This window comes from Rhinatrema bivittatum, chromosome 3 (assembly GCF_901001135.1).
Source record: "Rhinatrema bivittatum chromosome 3, aRhiBiv1.1, whole genome shotgun sequence".
NCBI classification, from domain to species: domain Eukaryota; kingdom Metazoa; phylum Chordata; class Amphibia; order Gymnophiona; family Rhinatrematidae; genus Rhinatrema; species Rhinatrema bivittatum.
Genome location: NC_042617.1, coordinates 260,532,595 through 260,548,904, shown reverse-complemented (window position 1 = coordinate 260,548,904; position 16,310 = coordinate 260,532,595). Strand labels below are relative to the sequence as shown.

Here is a 16,310-nt window from a genome sequence, read left to right as displayed (position 1 = left end):
ATCTGCCTATATCACAACCTCTCTCTTGGCATGCAGGATAGTTTTAAAATGAGCACGTGTTCACCCATACACACACGTATGTTGCAGTTTTAAATCGTGCACGTGCTTGGGCACATGTTTTTAAATACCCCTCCCACGCATAAATATGCGCCCGATCTTAAGAGATTGTTCAAGAAAACGTATTTCCCGTATCTTTCCTAAGACTTTCCCAGCTTCTACACGCGTCTGTAGGCAAAGGACAAGACAGTTTTTCCAGTTAGTTCACCAGTTTGCCCAGTCAATAACAAGGTCTTCCAGACCCCTCTGGTTCCTCATCCTGCTCGCCCCCCCCCCCCCCCAACTGACCCAGACACCTTCCTGTAAGACCTAAAACTTGAGATATCTACAAACTTACTTCTCATCCAGAGCAGCAGTAGAGTTATGCGGATAACAAGCCGACGCAAGCCCGCAGTTTCTGATTTTAAAATACGGAGCTATGCGCGTAACTGTTGGCCCCGCCTGGGAATGTCCATGCTCCACACCTTTTTCGTCCTCTTATTTGTGACGCGTGCATGGGAATATATGTGCGTACTTCACAGCCTTTTAAAACCTGTTTTGCTCGCGTGCAGCCCAGGTACATGTGTATGTGGCCATTTTTGCGCGAGCAACGATTTTAAAATCAGCCTCAGATTCTAATCAACCCCTTTTTTGCCAGTATCCTTTGAAGATATCCCACTCCTAACCATGCACTCCAAAGCGACTGTCAGCTTCCCCCCATGTTCTAGTTTCAAAGCTGACGTTATCCTTATTGTTCCAAATGAATAGAAAGAGGCAGAAGATGATCTGACGGCCATTTTGAAACCAGACATGTTGCCACCACACCATGAAGGCATTTGCTGATTTTTGTTGTTGTATTTTTATATTATTGAACGGACACAATTCCTATTGGTTGAGATGGCACTAGCATTTTAGTCAATCAGTAACCAAACATTTAATACCAAATATTATGTTGTGCTTTGCTTTTCATTTTGAGGGAAATGTTCAAAGGGATTTACCCAGGTAAATCTCTGGGGCTGAAAATTGCCCTAGCCAGCGGCTAAATCGAGCCACAAAGGCAGCTGGCTGGAGCCGTGGGAGATAGTGGCTGTCCCTGGGCAGGTTGGAGGAAGAAAAGTACGTATGGGGGACGAGGCTTTCAAATCCCCAATTGGGCTTTCTTGCATGGACTGTAAAGCAGGTGCAGAGTCGGTGAGGACCTCTGTATCCTAACCTAGCTAATTTTCAAAGAAAAACCGACCAAGTCTGAAAAGTACCTTGAAGGTGCTTCAGAGCACTCATGGGGCTTGGAAGCAGCTGAGCTTTGGAAGGTTCCCTCCCTTTACACTCTGATGGGCGGCTGCTCTATTTTGTTTCAGATTTTAAGCATAAATATAAATACCCCCCTCCTACTTCTAGCAAAATGCCATTTTGCCACAAGTTACAAAGGAGAACCCTGAGGACCACGTTTCTTAAAGCAGACCCATTCTATAAATAAATAAATAAACGAGCCATGATTAACATTTTCATTTAATTCATTTGCGAACGAGAGATTTGGCTTTCTGTTGTGCTCCTGTTCTTTAAAGCCCTGATCACCAAACAAGTTCTTCCAGATCTCCTCCTCCTCCTCAGGAAGTAGGAGGTGCCCCTCCTTTAAATGCCACCTGATTGGCTAAGTTTTAGCATATGCCAGTAAACAATGGAATACGGGGTTATTCTAACTATTCTACATGGCAAAAAAATATATATATTTTTCAAGAGTTTTATCATGGGAGGGGACCCTTTTTGTGTTTGGACCCCACAGGTCTGAGCATTAATTTCCTCCCCGATTTTAGATACATTTGGGGGTAATTTTCAAAGGGACTTCACTGTAAAACAGTGTTTTTAGGTGCAGAAATGGTCTTTTACAAACTTGCTCACCTAATGTGCGAGTAAACTCACGTGCATGTGTCATATTTGCCCGCAGGTTCACCTGGACTGAGGGGAAGCGTTCCTGGCAGCAGAGTGGGAGGGCAGCGGTTAGGATTTTCGTGTGCACGTTGTAAAAATTCAGCTGTCTGCACGGACATTTCCAGGAAAATTCTGTGCATCCCTAATAGCAGGTGTAACTCTGCAGGGTAGATTTGGTGGGATAAGCTTTCACTGTGAAAGTCCGTTTTCTTTTAAATTGCACGCGTTTGTGGCACAAGTCGTGCGGGACGTTTGAAAATGAATGCACGTTATTTAGGAAGGGATCCACAGTCAGAAAACCCCTTGCAGAAGCAGCCAAGTTCAGGCTGCATCTAAGCTCGTTGTTTCCAGCACGGACTTGGCTCTCTCTGCAGAAAATAATCACTAATCACGGCTGTGAGTGAGAAGCTTTTCAGTTGGTCTAGTTTTTCGCAGACGATAAAGTTGTAAATTATAAACACTGCAATCTGGTGTCAGCGCCCAGCTTTGTGATTAAAGGAAGGCCTCAAACTCAATCAGCTCCTTGTTTGTTCCAGACTGATTAGAAAACAAGCAGCATTAGGGCAGGGTTTGGAAAATTGCCATGCAGTGTCCGCTAGGTTTTCCAGGAAAGGGCCTCCGGGACACGGCCACGTGACAAGCTTGACTTTCATATTCTGGAGACTGGGGAAGGATGGAGAATTAATTGGACCACAGAGCGCAGCACGGATGGGCCTTTCCAGAGCAGTGCAGTTGGTACAGTACAATCTCAAGAAGAAAGAGCAGGAACTTGAGGATGGAGTACAACTGTCTTGATTATCTCATAAGGAGGGATTTGCTTCAGCTTAATAAATTATAGACTATGAGGACAAGTTCCACAGCCTGTCTGAGCGCTGCCCTCATCACAGCAGCTAAAAAGTGCACGGAGGGGGTTCACAGCACGCAAACTTTTAGTTCCATTTGAAAAGGGGGTGTCCCTTTTTGGCACGTTTATGTCGGGGGAGTAAAAAAATGCATGTATGTGCCTTTTGGCATTTCAAAAGTATGTGCGCTGTTTTGCCACCTCCTTCCATTCACCACCCACGCAAATAAGAAGCAATTTTCAATGCCCTTTTTTGCTCATAAAACAGTGTTTTAGGTGCACAAAGGGGAGGGATGATCTTTGAAAATGGCCCTCCCTTTCTGGATATAAAAGTATGCACGTCGTGCCAGACCATGGCGTCAGGGCGGTGTTAACCCCCTTTGAGCATAGGTGAACCCGTAATGTGTGTGCATGGTGTTACTGGGAAACCATCTCCCGCAAGTACAGCGGCTGCAGGTCTGTGCAGGGAGTTTGTGCAACTCTGTTCTCAAAGGGAACATTTTCCCCTATGAAACAAGTACCTGCAGATTTTACAGTTCTAGGCACGCTTTGAAAGTCATCCCCTTAATGCACTCTTAAAGTACCTACATTGCTTCCCTTTAAACCCCTCCCCCCCCCCAAAAAAAAAAAAGCTACAGAGTATGTGTGGTTAAAAAGTACCGAGCTTATATTATTTTCTTAAATAATCTCCCCTATAAAGTGGACTTTTATGTAAAAAAGAGGAAAAGTATTTGCTTTATTTTGATTTAAATGTGGATGTATCTGCCTGCTCTTTTTACATTATACCTTTTCTCTCATTGTAAAAAATGTTTGAGAAACTCAATAAAGTATAAATAAAAAAAAAAAAAAAAAAAAGTACCGAGCAACAATGCAGGCAGATAAAATTTCCTCCTAAAAATTAACAATAAATTCATGGCATTCATAGGCACTTGAAATAGTATTGTTTCAGTGGAACTGCGTTGTGATGCAGCACAGGTATTGGTACCCCAAGGTTAAATCCCTATTACTCATCTCTTTAAGCAATGTTTTGCTCCTGTGCTGTCTGGTATGCTGGCAAAGGAAAGCAGTAACTTCAGGAACCCCTGCAACTTGACCCCGGTGCAGGAAAAGCTGAAACTCCAAAACAGGTTGTGGAGACAGCATTCATCTGGTCCCCAGGCTTTAACTTACAAAACTACTTGATGAACATAAGAAATGTCATTCTGGGTCAGACCAAGGTCCATCGAATTCAGCATCCTGTCTCCTGACAGTGGTCAATCAGATTTCTGGGAAGTACCCAGCAGATCCTAAAGAGTATATCCATTTCTTGTTACTCTCTCCCAGGATAAGCAATGGTCTTCCCTAGTCTGCCTGGCTAATAATATTGTCAATTTAACTACATCGTCTGCCAACAGGTTCCACATCTTGATTGTGCCCTAAGTGAAAAAGTACTTTCTATTCCTTGTTTTAAATCTGCTTCTTAGTTTTAAATCTGCTGGTTGTTAGTTTTAGGGAGCGTTCCCTTCTTTTAGTTTTATTTGAAAGGGCAAATAATCATCCTTTATTTACCCATTCCTCCCTACTTGTGATTTTATAAACCAGGGGCGTAGCCAGAACTGAATTTTTTTGGGGGGGGAGCCCAAGGTTACCATGGGTGGGTACGAAGACCAACTCCTGCCCCATCCCCATTCCTTACCCTATCTTATGTGGAATCTTCAAGGTAGTGGCTACAAAACCCTTTTCATTTCTGGCAACATTCTGTATTTCCTGTCTCTTCACGCTCTCCCTACCCTGTCTACGCTGTTTTTCTTACTTTGTATGTGGTTAACAGAGCTGCTTTATGTAAACAAGATTCCAGCTTTCCACACAGTCCAAGCATTCCTGACCCTTTAAGGGGCTGAGAGTAGGGGTGATAATTACCTGTCAAAAGTAAACAAAAATACTTTGATGGCTTCAAAATGTACATGTCTAGCCTAAGGGCAGTAGTGTTTCCCTGTTCAAGTTAGCCTTCTCAAAGCTCAAGAGGATAATTTATTTACTTATCATGGACTGGCAGTGATTCTAATGCCTCCAGAACATCTAATTGCTGCAGTGACCCTGCCGCTAGGAATGGGGGCCTGACCCAAATGTGAAGGGGCACAGACTCCCGAGGCCCACTTGTATCATGTTCCGCCTCTTTTCCAAGCTGAAGAGCCCTAACCTGTGTAGCCTCTCATCATAGGAGAGATATTCCATCCCTTTTATCATGTTTGCTGCCCTCCTCTGTACCTTTTCTAGTTCCGCTATATATTTTTTTTTTAGATGAGATGACCAGAACCGCACACAGTATTCAAGATATGGTGACACCATGGATTGATAGAGAGGGAATATATTTTCTGTTTAATTCTCCATTCCTTTTTGGATCATTCCTAACATTTTATTTGCTTTTTTGACCACTTCCACATGCTGAACTGAGGATTTGCAATGTATTATCCTTCAAGGTCCTTTTCCTAGATAGTGACTCCCAAAACAGAACCCACACTGTGCACCTGTAGTTGGGATTATTTTTCCTATGGGCATCACTTTGCACTTTTCCACATTAAATGTCATCTGCCATTTAGATGCCCAGTCTCTTAGTCTCACAAGGTCCTTGTGCAGTTCCTTGAAATCCACTGCCATTTTAACAACATTGAAGAATTTTGTGTCATCTGTAAATCTGACCTCTTCACTTCTCTTTCCCTTTTCCAAATCACTTATGAATGTATTAAACAGCACAGGTCCCAGTACTGATCCCTGTGGTACTTTACTAATGACCTTTTTCCATTTGGAAAGCTGACCATTTAGTCCCACCCTCTGTTTCCTTTGAAGGCCCCCCCTTAGCTTGTATTTTTAGTGCTTGCTAATATCCTGCATGCTTGAACCGCTGTATAAAACTATTACAGAGGGGCCTGTAGTTTTCCACACCAAATTTAAGCACTCTTGAGATAAATACAGAGGACAGCAATATAAGCAAGTTGGTGCTGGACTTATCGTGCAAATCTATATGCACAATCACATACAGGCTGATACAGTACAGTGCGCTCCGGAGGAGTGCACTGTTAACCCGCGTTTGGACGTGCGTTTTTGACGCACTAGCTTTACCCCTTATTCAGTAAGGAGTAATAACTCATCAAATGAGCGTCCAACCCCCCCCCCCTGAAACTAATAGTGCCCGCAACATGCAAATGCATGTTGATGGCCCTATTAGTTATTCCCGCGCAATTCACTAAGTAAAATGTGCAGCCAAGCCGCACATTTTACTTTCAGAAATTAGCACCTACCCAAAGGCTGGCGTTAATTTCTGGTGATATTAAGTCGGTCCCAAAGTAAAAAATAATTAAAAATTAAAAAAAACATTTTAAAAATGGGCCTGCAGGTTGAAAACCGGATGCTCAATTTTGTCCGGTTTCCGAACCCGTGGCTGTCAGCGGGTTTGGGAACAGACGCCGGCAAAATTGAGCGTCAGCTGTCAAACTCGCTGACAGCCGCTGCTCCTGTCAAAAAAGAGGCGCTAGGGACGCCTTTTTGTTTTTCTCCATGCAGTTCTGCCTCAGGCCGAGTATTATACCTACAGTACCTGAATGTAATCCGCTTGGGAGTATCTGAAAGATGGAATATAAATCAAATAAATAAAAGAAATTATGCCCAATGTTCTGTTTTCTGCACCCAGAAATAAACCTGCAAGACTGGTGCCGGGATCCCTGGCTGTTGTGGTTTCCTCTATATTAATATCATGATCAAATGTTGCTTTCTGCAGGGATGGTGGAAGAGTACAAGCCCCCTTTTTTTGATGTTGTCCCAAGCGATCCAAGCTTTGAAGACATGAAGAAGGTTGTTTGTACTGATCAACAGAGGCCAAGAATTCCCAACAACTGGCATTCTGACACCGTGAGTATTGCATAGTCATAGTGCTAAAGATGTTCTCAAGAGACACAGATTTGTCCCGTTATCTTTATTTAAAAAAAAAAAAATTAAAAATTAAAGAGGCCCATATTCAAAAGGATTTGTCCAGCTACATTCAGGAGTTAGCAGACACATCTGGGGATTAAATGACTCCCTCTGCTGACTGGATAAGTTTTTTAGCCTGTTAAGTGCAAAAAAAAAAAAAAAATCTCCGTTAAGTAGGCCTCAAAACCCCCTCCACACACACTCACGCTCACAATTTACGATCTGTACATGGGGTTCTATTACAGATACCATCAGTTTGACAAATTCATAAAGTTACATTTCAGGAAAGGATCTTTTCTGTAATGGGTCTAGAGCTGTGGAATTCTGCTAACTTGCAGGTGCAAAAGGAAGCAAATTATTTGCTATTCAGGAAGGTGAAATCATGGCTTTTTCCAATTTGAGCAGTAAATCGTGACAGGCAATGGTTTGGATGTAATCTGCTTTTCGGCACTTCAAAGCAGGTTACATTCAGGTACTGTAGGTATTACCCTGTTCCCAGAGGGCTTCCCAAGGCCTTCCACCAGATATTAAAATCAAAGGCCTGGCTCTTGGCCTTCTGCCCACCCACCCTATCTGGATCCCCTACCCTCTCTCCTCCCACCCCACCCGGAACCTCCTCAAATCCCCAAGGCTGAGCTGGGAGGTGGTAGGCTAACCATGTTCTAGGTCGTGTCCAGCAACTGCTGGGACATATCCTTGGCAGTTTGGACAGGAATAATTGGGCAGACTAGATAGAGCAGTTGGCCTTTTTCTGCAAGTGACCAGAAGGCGGGGGAGGGGAAAGGAGGCAGAAAAAAAAAAGCTTGCTTTCTTTAGGCAAAGGGAAAAAAGCAACAAAAAGTAGGGCAAGCTGTAGCAGAAGTGAGAGAAAGTGAACAGTGGTTTTCTCTCTCTCAGGAGAGAGCTCCTGTTGCCTCCATCCCTGACAAGGCCGTGAGGTCACACAGGCAAAAGTTGGTTGCTATAGTTTCCAGTTGCTTTTTTTTCAGTCAGCAGTTCAGAGCCATAGACTTGAATGGGAAACATAAATGAACGACTTGAACATTTGTTTCATTTGTGGGACCCTACCATTTGTTTTTTGGGATCCTCAAATGAAACAAAAATAATATCATTTGTTGTATTTTACTCATTTGTTTCAAATGAGTTCACATCCCTATGCCTTACAGAGCAATTTATAAAGGCCTAGACTGTCTTTCAAAGATAATTCCTAGTTAGGCTTTGCCTGAGCAGTCTTCTCAGAGCTGTGGAAGTAATTGCATGGAGGCTTGCAGTCCTAAATAGGCATCTCTCACAGCTTATTTGTGGAGCTGAAAGTGCTAATCATTATTCTTACATGGCTACTATCTCCTTCCAGATCCTTTTTCAATAGCTTTGCTTTCATTCACCCAGTATATCCATTATGCTTTGCTGTGTAGAAGTGACATGGATATTGATAAGGCATGGTTGGAAGGGCTGTGGGATGCTAACAAACAACAATACAGGAGTTTACATGTTAGGCCAAAAAGGCCCGATGAAGGTGGAAGTTCGCTGTAAACTACTTTCTATACTGCTGTGTCTGTGTTTGTTGTATTGATCTAAGGGGGTGGGGAGGTATTTCTCTGTTTTTTCCCCTCTGTGACTGCTGGTTGTGTTATAAAGAAAAAGTTGCAGGAAAAAAAGAAATAAGAACATGCCATATTGGGTCAGACCAAGGGTCCATCAAGCCCAGCATCCTGTTTCCAACAGTGGCCAATCCAGGCCATAAGTACTTGGCAAGCATACCTGGGAACTCTCCGGGCCAATACCGGAAATCTCCGGGTGCTGCAGCAAAACCAATCTGCTTGGTCCCGGAAAGAAGAAAGAAACGTCATTGGTCTTGCGCGACTGAAAAAGGAGGAACTTGACAGTGATTTCTACCATCTCCGGACCTTTTTAACTCTTAACTTCACTTCCTCATGACACCACCTGCTCCTGCACAACCTGTTTCCAGTCTCCAGCCACTTGCCCGCCCCATCCTGTTTGCCTTGGTCAATCAACATTGCGATTTCCTGCCCGTGCATCAAACGAGGAGTAAGAAACAGGCAGCATCCACTTCCGCAGCACAGGAGGAGAAGGAAGAGGCTGCTGCTGCTCCAGGAGCCCAAGTTAGAGTCTGCTGTTGTTAGTGTGTTTTGAAAGGGGGGAGAGAGAATGAATGAGCATGTCTGTGAGAGTGAGTGAGTGTGTATTTGTGTAGGAAGAAGAGATCTGAGAGTGTATGTAGGTGAGTAGGAGAGAGCTGAGTGCAAGTGAGCATGGGTGTGAAAGTGAGTGGGCATGTGTGTATGGAAGAGGGAGAGATGTGAGTGAGTGAGTGTGTGTTGGTGGGAGAATGGCAGAAGTAAAGTTGTAAATGGACATGTGAGAACGTGAGAGATTGAGAAGTGAAAGTAAATGTAAATATGTAAGAGTGTTTATGAGAGCCAATTTGTGAGCATCTGGTCCCACTGTGCATTTGCCCTCCCCCCGCTAATCCATGGTAATCTCAGGGTGACTGGCAGTCAAACGTTCCCAGGTATGTTGGCAAGTATCCAAACACTAAGTAGATCCCATGCTACTAATGCTAGTAATAGTAGTGGCTATTTTCTAAGTCAGCTTGATTAATAGCAGGTAATGGACTTCTCCTCCAAGAACTTATCCAAACCTTTTTTAAACCCAGCTACACTAACTGCACTAACCACATTCTCTGGCAACAAATTTCAGAGTTTAATTGCGCGTTGAGTGAAAAAGAACTGTCTCCGATTATTTTTAAATGTGCCACATGCTAACTTCATAGACTACCCCCTAGTCCTTCTATTATCTGAAAGCGTAAATAACCGATTCACATTTATCTGTTCTAGACCTCTCATGATTTTAAACACCTCTATCATATCCTCCCTCAGTCGTCTCTTCTCCAAGCTGAACAGCCCTAACCTCTTCAGACTTTCCTCATAGGGGAGCTGTTCCATTCCCTTTATCATTTTGGTCACCCTTCTCTGTACCTTCTCCATCGCAACTATATCTTTTTTGAGATGCAGCAACCAGAATTCTACACAGTATTCAAGGTGCGGTTTCACCATGGAGCGATACAGAGGCATTATGACATTTTCCATTTTATTAACTATTCCCTTCCTAATAATTCCTAACATTGTTTGCTTTTTAGACTGCTACAGCACACTGAGCCGACAATTTCAAAGTATTATCCACTTTGATGCCTAAATCTTTTTCCTGGGTGGTAGCTCCTAATATGGAACCTAACATCGTGTAACTACAGCAAGGGTTATTGTTCCCTATCTGCAACACCTTACATTTGTCCACATTAAATTTCATCAGCCATTTGGATGCCCAATCTTCCAGTCTCGTAAGGTCCTCCTGTAATGTATCACAATCCACTTGTGATTTAACTACTCTGAATAATTTTGTATCATCCGCAAATTTGATAACGTCACTCGTTGTATTCCTTTCCAAATTATTTATAAATATATTGAAAAGCACGGTCCAAGTACAGATCCCTGAGGCACTCCACTGTTTATCCTTTTCCACTGAGAAAATTGACCATTTAATCCTACTGTTTCCTGGCTTTTAACCAGTTTGTAATCCACAAAAGGGCATCGCCTCCTATCCCATGACTATTTCATTTGCTTAGAAGCCTCTCATGAGGGACTTTGTCAAATGCCTTCTGAAAATCCAAATACACTACATCTACCGGTGCACCTTTATCCACATATTTATAACCCCTTCAAAAAAATTGAAGCAGATTTGTTAGGCAAGACTTCCCTTGAGTAAATCCATGTTGACTGTGTTCCATTAAACCATGTCTCTTTCTATATGCACTATGATTTTGATCTTTAGAATAGTTTCCCCTATTTTTCCCGGCACTGAAGACAGGCTCACTGGTCTATAGTTTCCTGGATTGCCCCTGGTGCTCTTTTTAAATATTGGGGTTACATTGGCCGTTCTCCAGTCTTCAAGTACAATGGATTATTTAAATGATAGGTTACAAATTTTAACTAATAGATCTGAAATTTCATTTTTCAGTTCCTTCAGAACCCTAGGATGCATACCATCTGGTTCAGGTGATTTGCTATTCTTTAGTTTGTCAATCTGGCCTACTACATCTTCCAGCTTCACAGTGATTTGGTTCAGTTCATCTGACTCATCACCCTTGAAAACCATCTCCAGAACTGGTATCTCCCCAACATCCTCATTAGTAAACACAGAAGCAAAGAATTCAGTTAGTCTTTCTGCAATGGCCTTATCTTCCCTAAGAGCCCCTTTAACCCATCAGTCATCTAACAGCCCAACCAACTCCCTCACATGTTTCTTGCTTCGAATATATTTTTAAAAGTTTTTATTATGAGTTTTTGCCTCTACGGCCAACTTCATTTCAAATTCTCTCTTTGCCTGTCTTATCAATGTTTTACACTTAACTTGACAATGCTTATGCTTTTTCCTATTTTCTTCGGATGGGTCCTTCTTCCAATTTTTGAAGGATTATGTTTTTGGCTAAAATAGCCTCTTTCACCTCACCTTTTAACCATGCTGGTAATCATTTTGCCTTCCTTCCACCTTTCATAATGTACATCCTATATTAAAAAATACCTTCACTAGACACTTAAAAAGGTGCCAGCTACTGCTCAATATAAACACCCCTACACCAGCAGTGCACAAAACAGCCCTTGGGGACCCTCCCACCCCCAGCCAGTCAGGTTTTCAGGATATCACTAATGAATATTCATAAGATGTATTTGCATATTCTACCTCCTATGTATACAAATATTTCTCATGTATATTGATTAGGCATATCCTGAAAATCCAATTGACTGGGGAGGTCCTGCGGACTGGTTTGAGCACCCCTGCCCTATACTGTCCAAACTCTTGGAATCTGTACTTACCAAGAGTTTGGACTACCTAGAGAAAACTAACAAACTAGATCCAACCCAGTTAGGAATTTGTGCTAGGAACTGTCCTAGTTTCCCTATTAGATGGCATATGGACCATGGTAAGTTCCCTGTACGAACCCAGATCAGTTCAGACAGTGGTGGGTTGTGTACCCCTTCCAGCAGATGGAGTCAGAGCAAAATTGTAAGGACGGCCCCTTATAGGTTAGCGCGCCTTCTGCGTCCCTTCTGTATTACTCTGACTCCAGCAGAGGAAGGTCACACCTTTGCCTTACTAAATTGCTATCTTGGGATGGATCATTTAAAAAAAAAAAATTATAAAGAAGGAGTTTCTAGCTTAGAGGATTTTCTGAAGGATTCTCCTTCTAGTTTGTGAAACTTGCAGTCAGGACTTGGGTACTCCCTCCTTGTTTTGTCTTTAGCTTGGTTGGGGTAAGTTCTGTTCTTTCTTTCTTTCACAGGAATCCTCTTTTCCTCCTTCTCTAGGCTGGGGTGCACGTTGGTGGTCCAACCTCTCACCCTCTGGCCAGCTGCTCTGAGACGTCTCCCTCAGAGCAGCCCTCACAGAGAGGCGCCGTTCCTCTGTGCCCCCCCCCCCCCCTTACTTTGCCAGCGCAGGCTTGCCTGTGGCTGCTGCCGTTCCAGAGGGAGTTTCTTGAAGGCCCCTGTTTTCCCCTCCGATGCCGCACCCGGCGCGATGCTGTGCCTGCAGGGAGCTCGGATCGCGGCTCTCCCGCAATGGCCTATGTTCTCGTTGCCTCCCCAGCAGGGAAGGCACCTCGAGCCCAGGGGGCCATTTTTCATCGCGTGCTTGACCTTAGACAGGCCAGCCCCGTTCCCAGCCGTCGCGGGAACGGCGGCCATCTTGCCTCCTTCTCTGCTTGCCCCGGAGCAGCCTGACTCCATTCCTGAGGGCGATTTTCCTCTGGCGCCGCCAATTTTGACTCCTGCGATTTTCCCCCCAGCACCAGAGCTTCCTTTGGACCACCCTTCGGAGAACCCCCCACTGGGACCAGCCCCACCCCCACCATTCTCTACGGACTTTATCCTGTTGATGCACAATAGATCCTGCCTCCGCCCCTCCTCCTGCCAAGATTTTCAGGATAGAAGGGCCTAGGAACGTTGGGGCTCCCTTACAACCTCCAGGGCTTTCACGAGACCCGGGGCCCGCTCTCCCCTGGGGGCCTGCTGGGGGGCCGGTACCCCCAGTGCCAGACACTCTACCTCAAGGATCCTCCCGGGTACAGGTGGTCGCTCACCTGTCCGGTCCCAATCTCCCTAACCAGGATCCGGATTCAGACCCTGATCTGGACGACCTCGCCCCGTCCACGCCAGTCGAGGGTGATGACCCTCGTGTGTTACGTCTTTTCCAAAGGGATGAGCTGGATCCCATCATTCCCCATGTGCTCGACGAACTGGACATTGAGGCCCCACAAGACACTTCGGGTCCCAGCACAACGTCAAGAAAGGGAGATCCAGTCCTGGCGAGCCTCCATCCCCCAGCCAAGACGTTTCCCTTTCACCCTATCCTCCTCCAGTTGTTGTCACGGGAGTGGGATACTCCGGACACTTCTCTACAGGTCAGCAGAGCGATGGACAAGTTGTACCACTTCCTGAAGACTCGTTGGATCTGCTCAAGGTCCCCAAATCGGTCACAAAACGGAAAACTATCCCCGTCACTGGGGGTGCAGCGCTCCAGGACATGTAGGATCGCAAACTGGAGGTATACCTCAAAAGGGTTTTTGAGGTATCCGCTCTGGGAATCAGGGCAGCTGTCTGTAGCTCCCTTAAGCAAAGAGTAGGTCTTTGATGGGTGCGGCAGCTTCTCGGTACCCAGGAGCTTTCTCCGCAGGAGGCTCAGCAGGTAGAACGCCTGGAAGCAGTCATAGCTTATGGGGCAGATGCCTTCTACGACCTATTTCGGGTGCTGGCCAGGTCCATGGTCTCGGTAGTCTCTGCCAGGTGTTTGCTTTGGCTCTGCAACTGGTCAGTGGATTCTTCTTCCAAATCTCAGCTGGGCTCCTTGCCTTTTAAGGGGAAGTTACTGTTTGGGGATGAACTGGACCAGCTCATCAAATCCCTCGGTGAAAACAAGGTGCACAGGTTACCCAAGGATCATCCTCGCAGTGCCAGGTCTTTCACTGCCACTCGCTCCCGCTTCCGGGGACAACGTCGTTTCCGCCAATCACGGACTCTCCCACAGAGGACTCCCTCCTCCAGGTCACAATCCTGGTCCCATTCCTTTTGGGGACAAAGATCATCCAGGGATAGTCTCTCGCAAGGTGCTCCTGCAAAGTCCTCTCAATGATGTGTTGCCGGCCCACTCTTTGACACCCAAGATAGGGGGTCGGCTGTCCCTCTTCTAGGAGGAGTGGGTCAAAATCACATCAGACTAATGGGTCCTGGATATTCTAAAGCACGGCTACATGTTAGACTTTGCTCAACCTCTAAGAGATCGGTTTGTCTTCTCCCCTTGCGGACCAGTGTCCAAACAATGCGTAGTTCGCCAGTCACTGCATCATCTCCTGGACTTAGGGGCCACCCTCCCGGTGCCCTTGGAGGAACAAGGGTCAGGCCACTATTCCATCTACTTCGTGGACCCCAAGAAGGAAGGTTCTTTTCGGCCCATCCTCGATCTCAAGATGGTCAACAGATACCTCAAGATTCTCCGATTCCGGATGGAAACCTTGCGCTCCGTGATCGCAGCGGTACACTAGGGGGAGTTCCTAGCTTCCTTGGACTTGACAGAGGTCTACCTACACATACCCATCCACCAGGACGACCAGCACTATCTCCACTTCAAGATCCTCTGTCTGCATTTCCAGTTCTAGGCGCTCTCATTTGGGCTGGCGACAGCGCCGCGCACGTTCACGAAGGTGATGGTGGTAGTGGCGGCGGCACTCCGGAAGGAAGGCATCCTGGTCCACCTCTACCTGGAGACTGGCTTATCTGTGCGAAGTCCAAGGATCTCTGCCAGCAAGCAGTTGGCCGAATTCTCCAGCTCCTCCGTTCTCTCGGTTGGGTCATCAATCTGGCGATGAGCAGTTTGGCCCCTTCTCAGACAATAGATTTACTAGGGGCTCATTTCAACACCAGGTTGGGCAAGGTTTTTCTTCGGCAGGACAGGGCGCAAGCCCTCCTCACTCAAGTACAGCGCTTCAGTTGCCTTCCACTCCCCACGGCTTGGGACTACCTCCAGGTCCTGGGCTCTGTGGCTTCCACTATAGATTTAGTTCCGTGGTCCTTCACTCATATGCGTCCGCTGCAGCGTGCATTGCTCTCTCGCTGGAAGCCAGTCTCTCGTGATTTTCAAGCCCAGCTACCATTGCCGGAACCAGCCTGCTCTGGTGGCTTCGTCTCGACCACTTATTGCAGGGAGTGGATTTGGAGATCTCTCAATGGGTGATCGTCACCACAGATGCCAGCCTATCCGGCTGGGGGGCCGAGTGAGAGAGTCTGTTGGTGCAGGGTCAATGGACTTGCGACCAAGTACGATGGCCAATAAATCATCTAGAAACCAGAGCGGTCCACCTCGCGCTGCAACGTTTTCTCCCCCTGGTCCAGGGCCTAGCAGTACGGATTCTCTTCGACAACGCGACGACTGTGGCATATGTCAACCGTCAAGGAGGGACCAGAAGCCATCACGTGTCCCTGGAAACGGACATTTTAATGGCATGGGCGGAGGTCCACCTCGCCTGTCTAGCAGCCTCTCACATAGCGGGAGTAGACAACGTTCAGGCGGACTTCCTGAGCCGCAACGCTTGGATCCCGGAGAGTGGGAACTGTCCGAAGCAGCAGTTCAGATGATTTTCCGTCAGTGGGGAACTCCTCACCTCGATCTCATAGCTACTCAATGGAACGCAAAGGCTCCATGCTTCTTCAGTCGCAGAAGAGAGCGCGGAGGGAGTGGATGCCCTGGTTCTACCCTGGCCGCGAAACCTCCTTCTCTACGCGTTTCCTCTGTGGCCCCTGGTGGGGAAAGTACTTCGACGAATAGAGGCCCACCAAGGGCCGGTGATTCTCGTGGCACCAGAGTGGCCACGCAGACCATGGTTGGCGGACCTAATCAACAAAACGATAGACAGACCTCTGCGACTAGTTCAGCTTCCAAACCTGCTACGTCAAGGACCAGTATTTTTCGACCAGGCAGATCGCTTCTGCACAAGCTAAGATGGCGCGGTTACCCTGATGCGGTGATTTCCACCCTCCTCCAAGCCCGCAAACCCTCTACCTCCATTGCTTATGTACGAGTCTGGAAGGTTTTTGAGACTTGGTGTAACCCCGTGCCGGTTCACCCGAGGCTTGCTTCGGTCGCTAATATCCTCGCCTTTTTGCAGCAGGGACTTGACAAAGACTTGGCCTACAATTCTCTTCGGGTCCAGGTGGTGGCCCTTGGCTCCCTAGTGCGTCACTTGGATGGTGCTCCTCTCTCATCTCATGCCGACATCGTTCGGTTCTTGTGAGGCACGAAGCATGTCAAACCACCATCCCACTGTGTCTAACCCTCGTGGAGCCTGAATTTGGTCCTCTGGATCCTGGCCGGTCCACTTTTCGAGCTATTGTCAGGAGCCTCCCTTAAGATCTCACTCTTAAGACTGTTTTCCTAGTAGCTATCTTTTCCGCTTGGAGGATATCGGAGCTTCAAATGCTGTCATGCAGGG

At 46.2% G+C, this 16,310-nt stretch overlaps 1 protein-coding gene across 2 annotated transcripts in view; it reads left to right on the top strand.

The window, feature by feature from the left end:
- The window catches only part of ACVRL1 (activin A receptor like type 1), a 96,668-nt gene that overhangs the window by 71,556 nt on the left and 8,802 nt on the right, over positions 1-16,310 (top strand). For both annotated transcript variants that reach the window (XM_029594528.1, XM_029594527.1), the window contains one exon: positions 6,561-6,691. In XM_029594528.1, the coding sequence (XP_029450388.1) occupies positions 6,561-6,691 (131 nt within the window). The remainder of the gene's footprint in view (positions 1-6,560; positions 6,692-16,310) is intronic.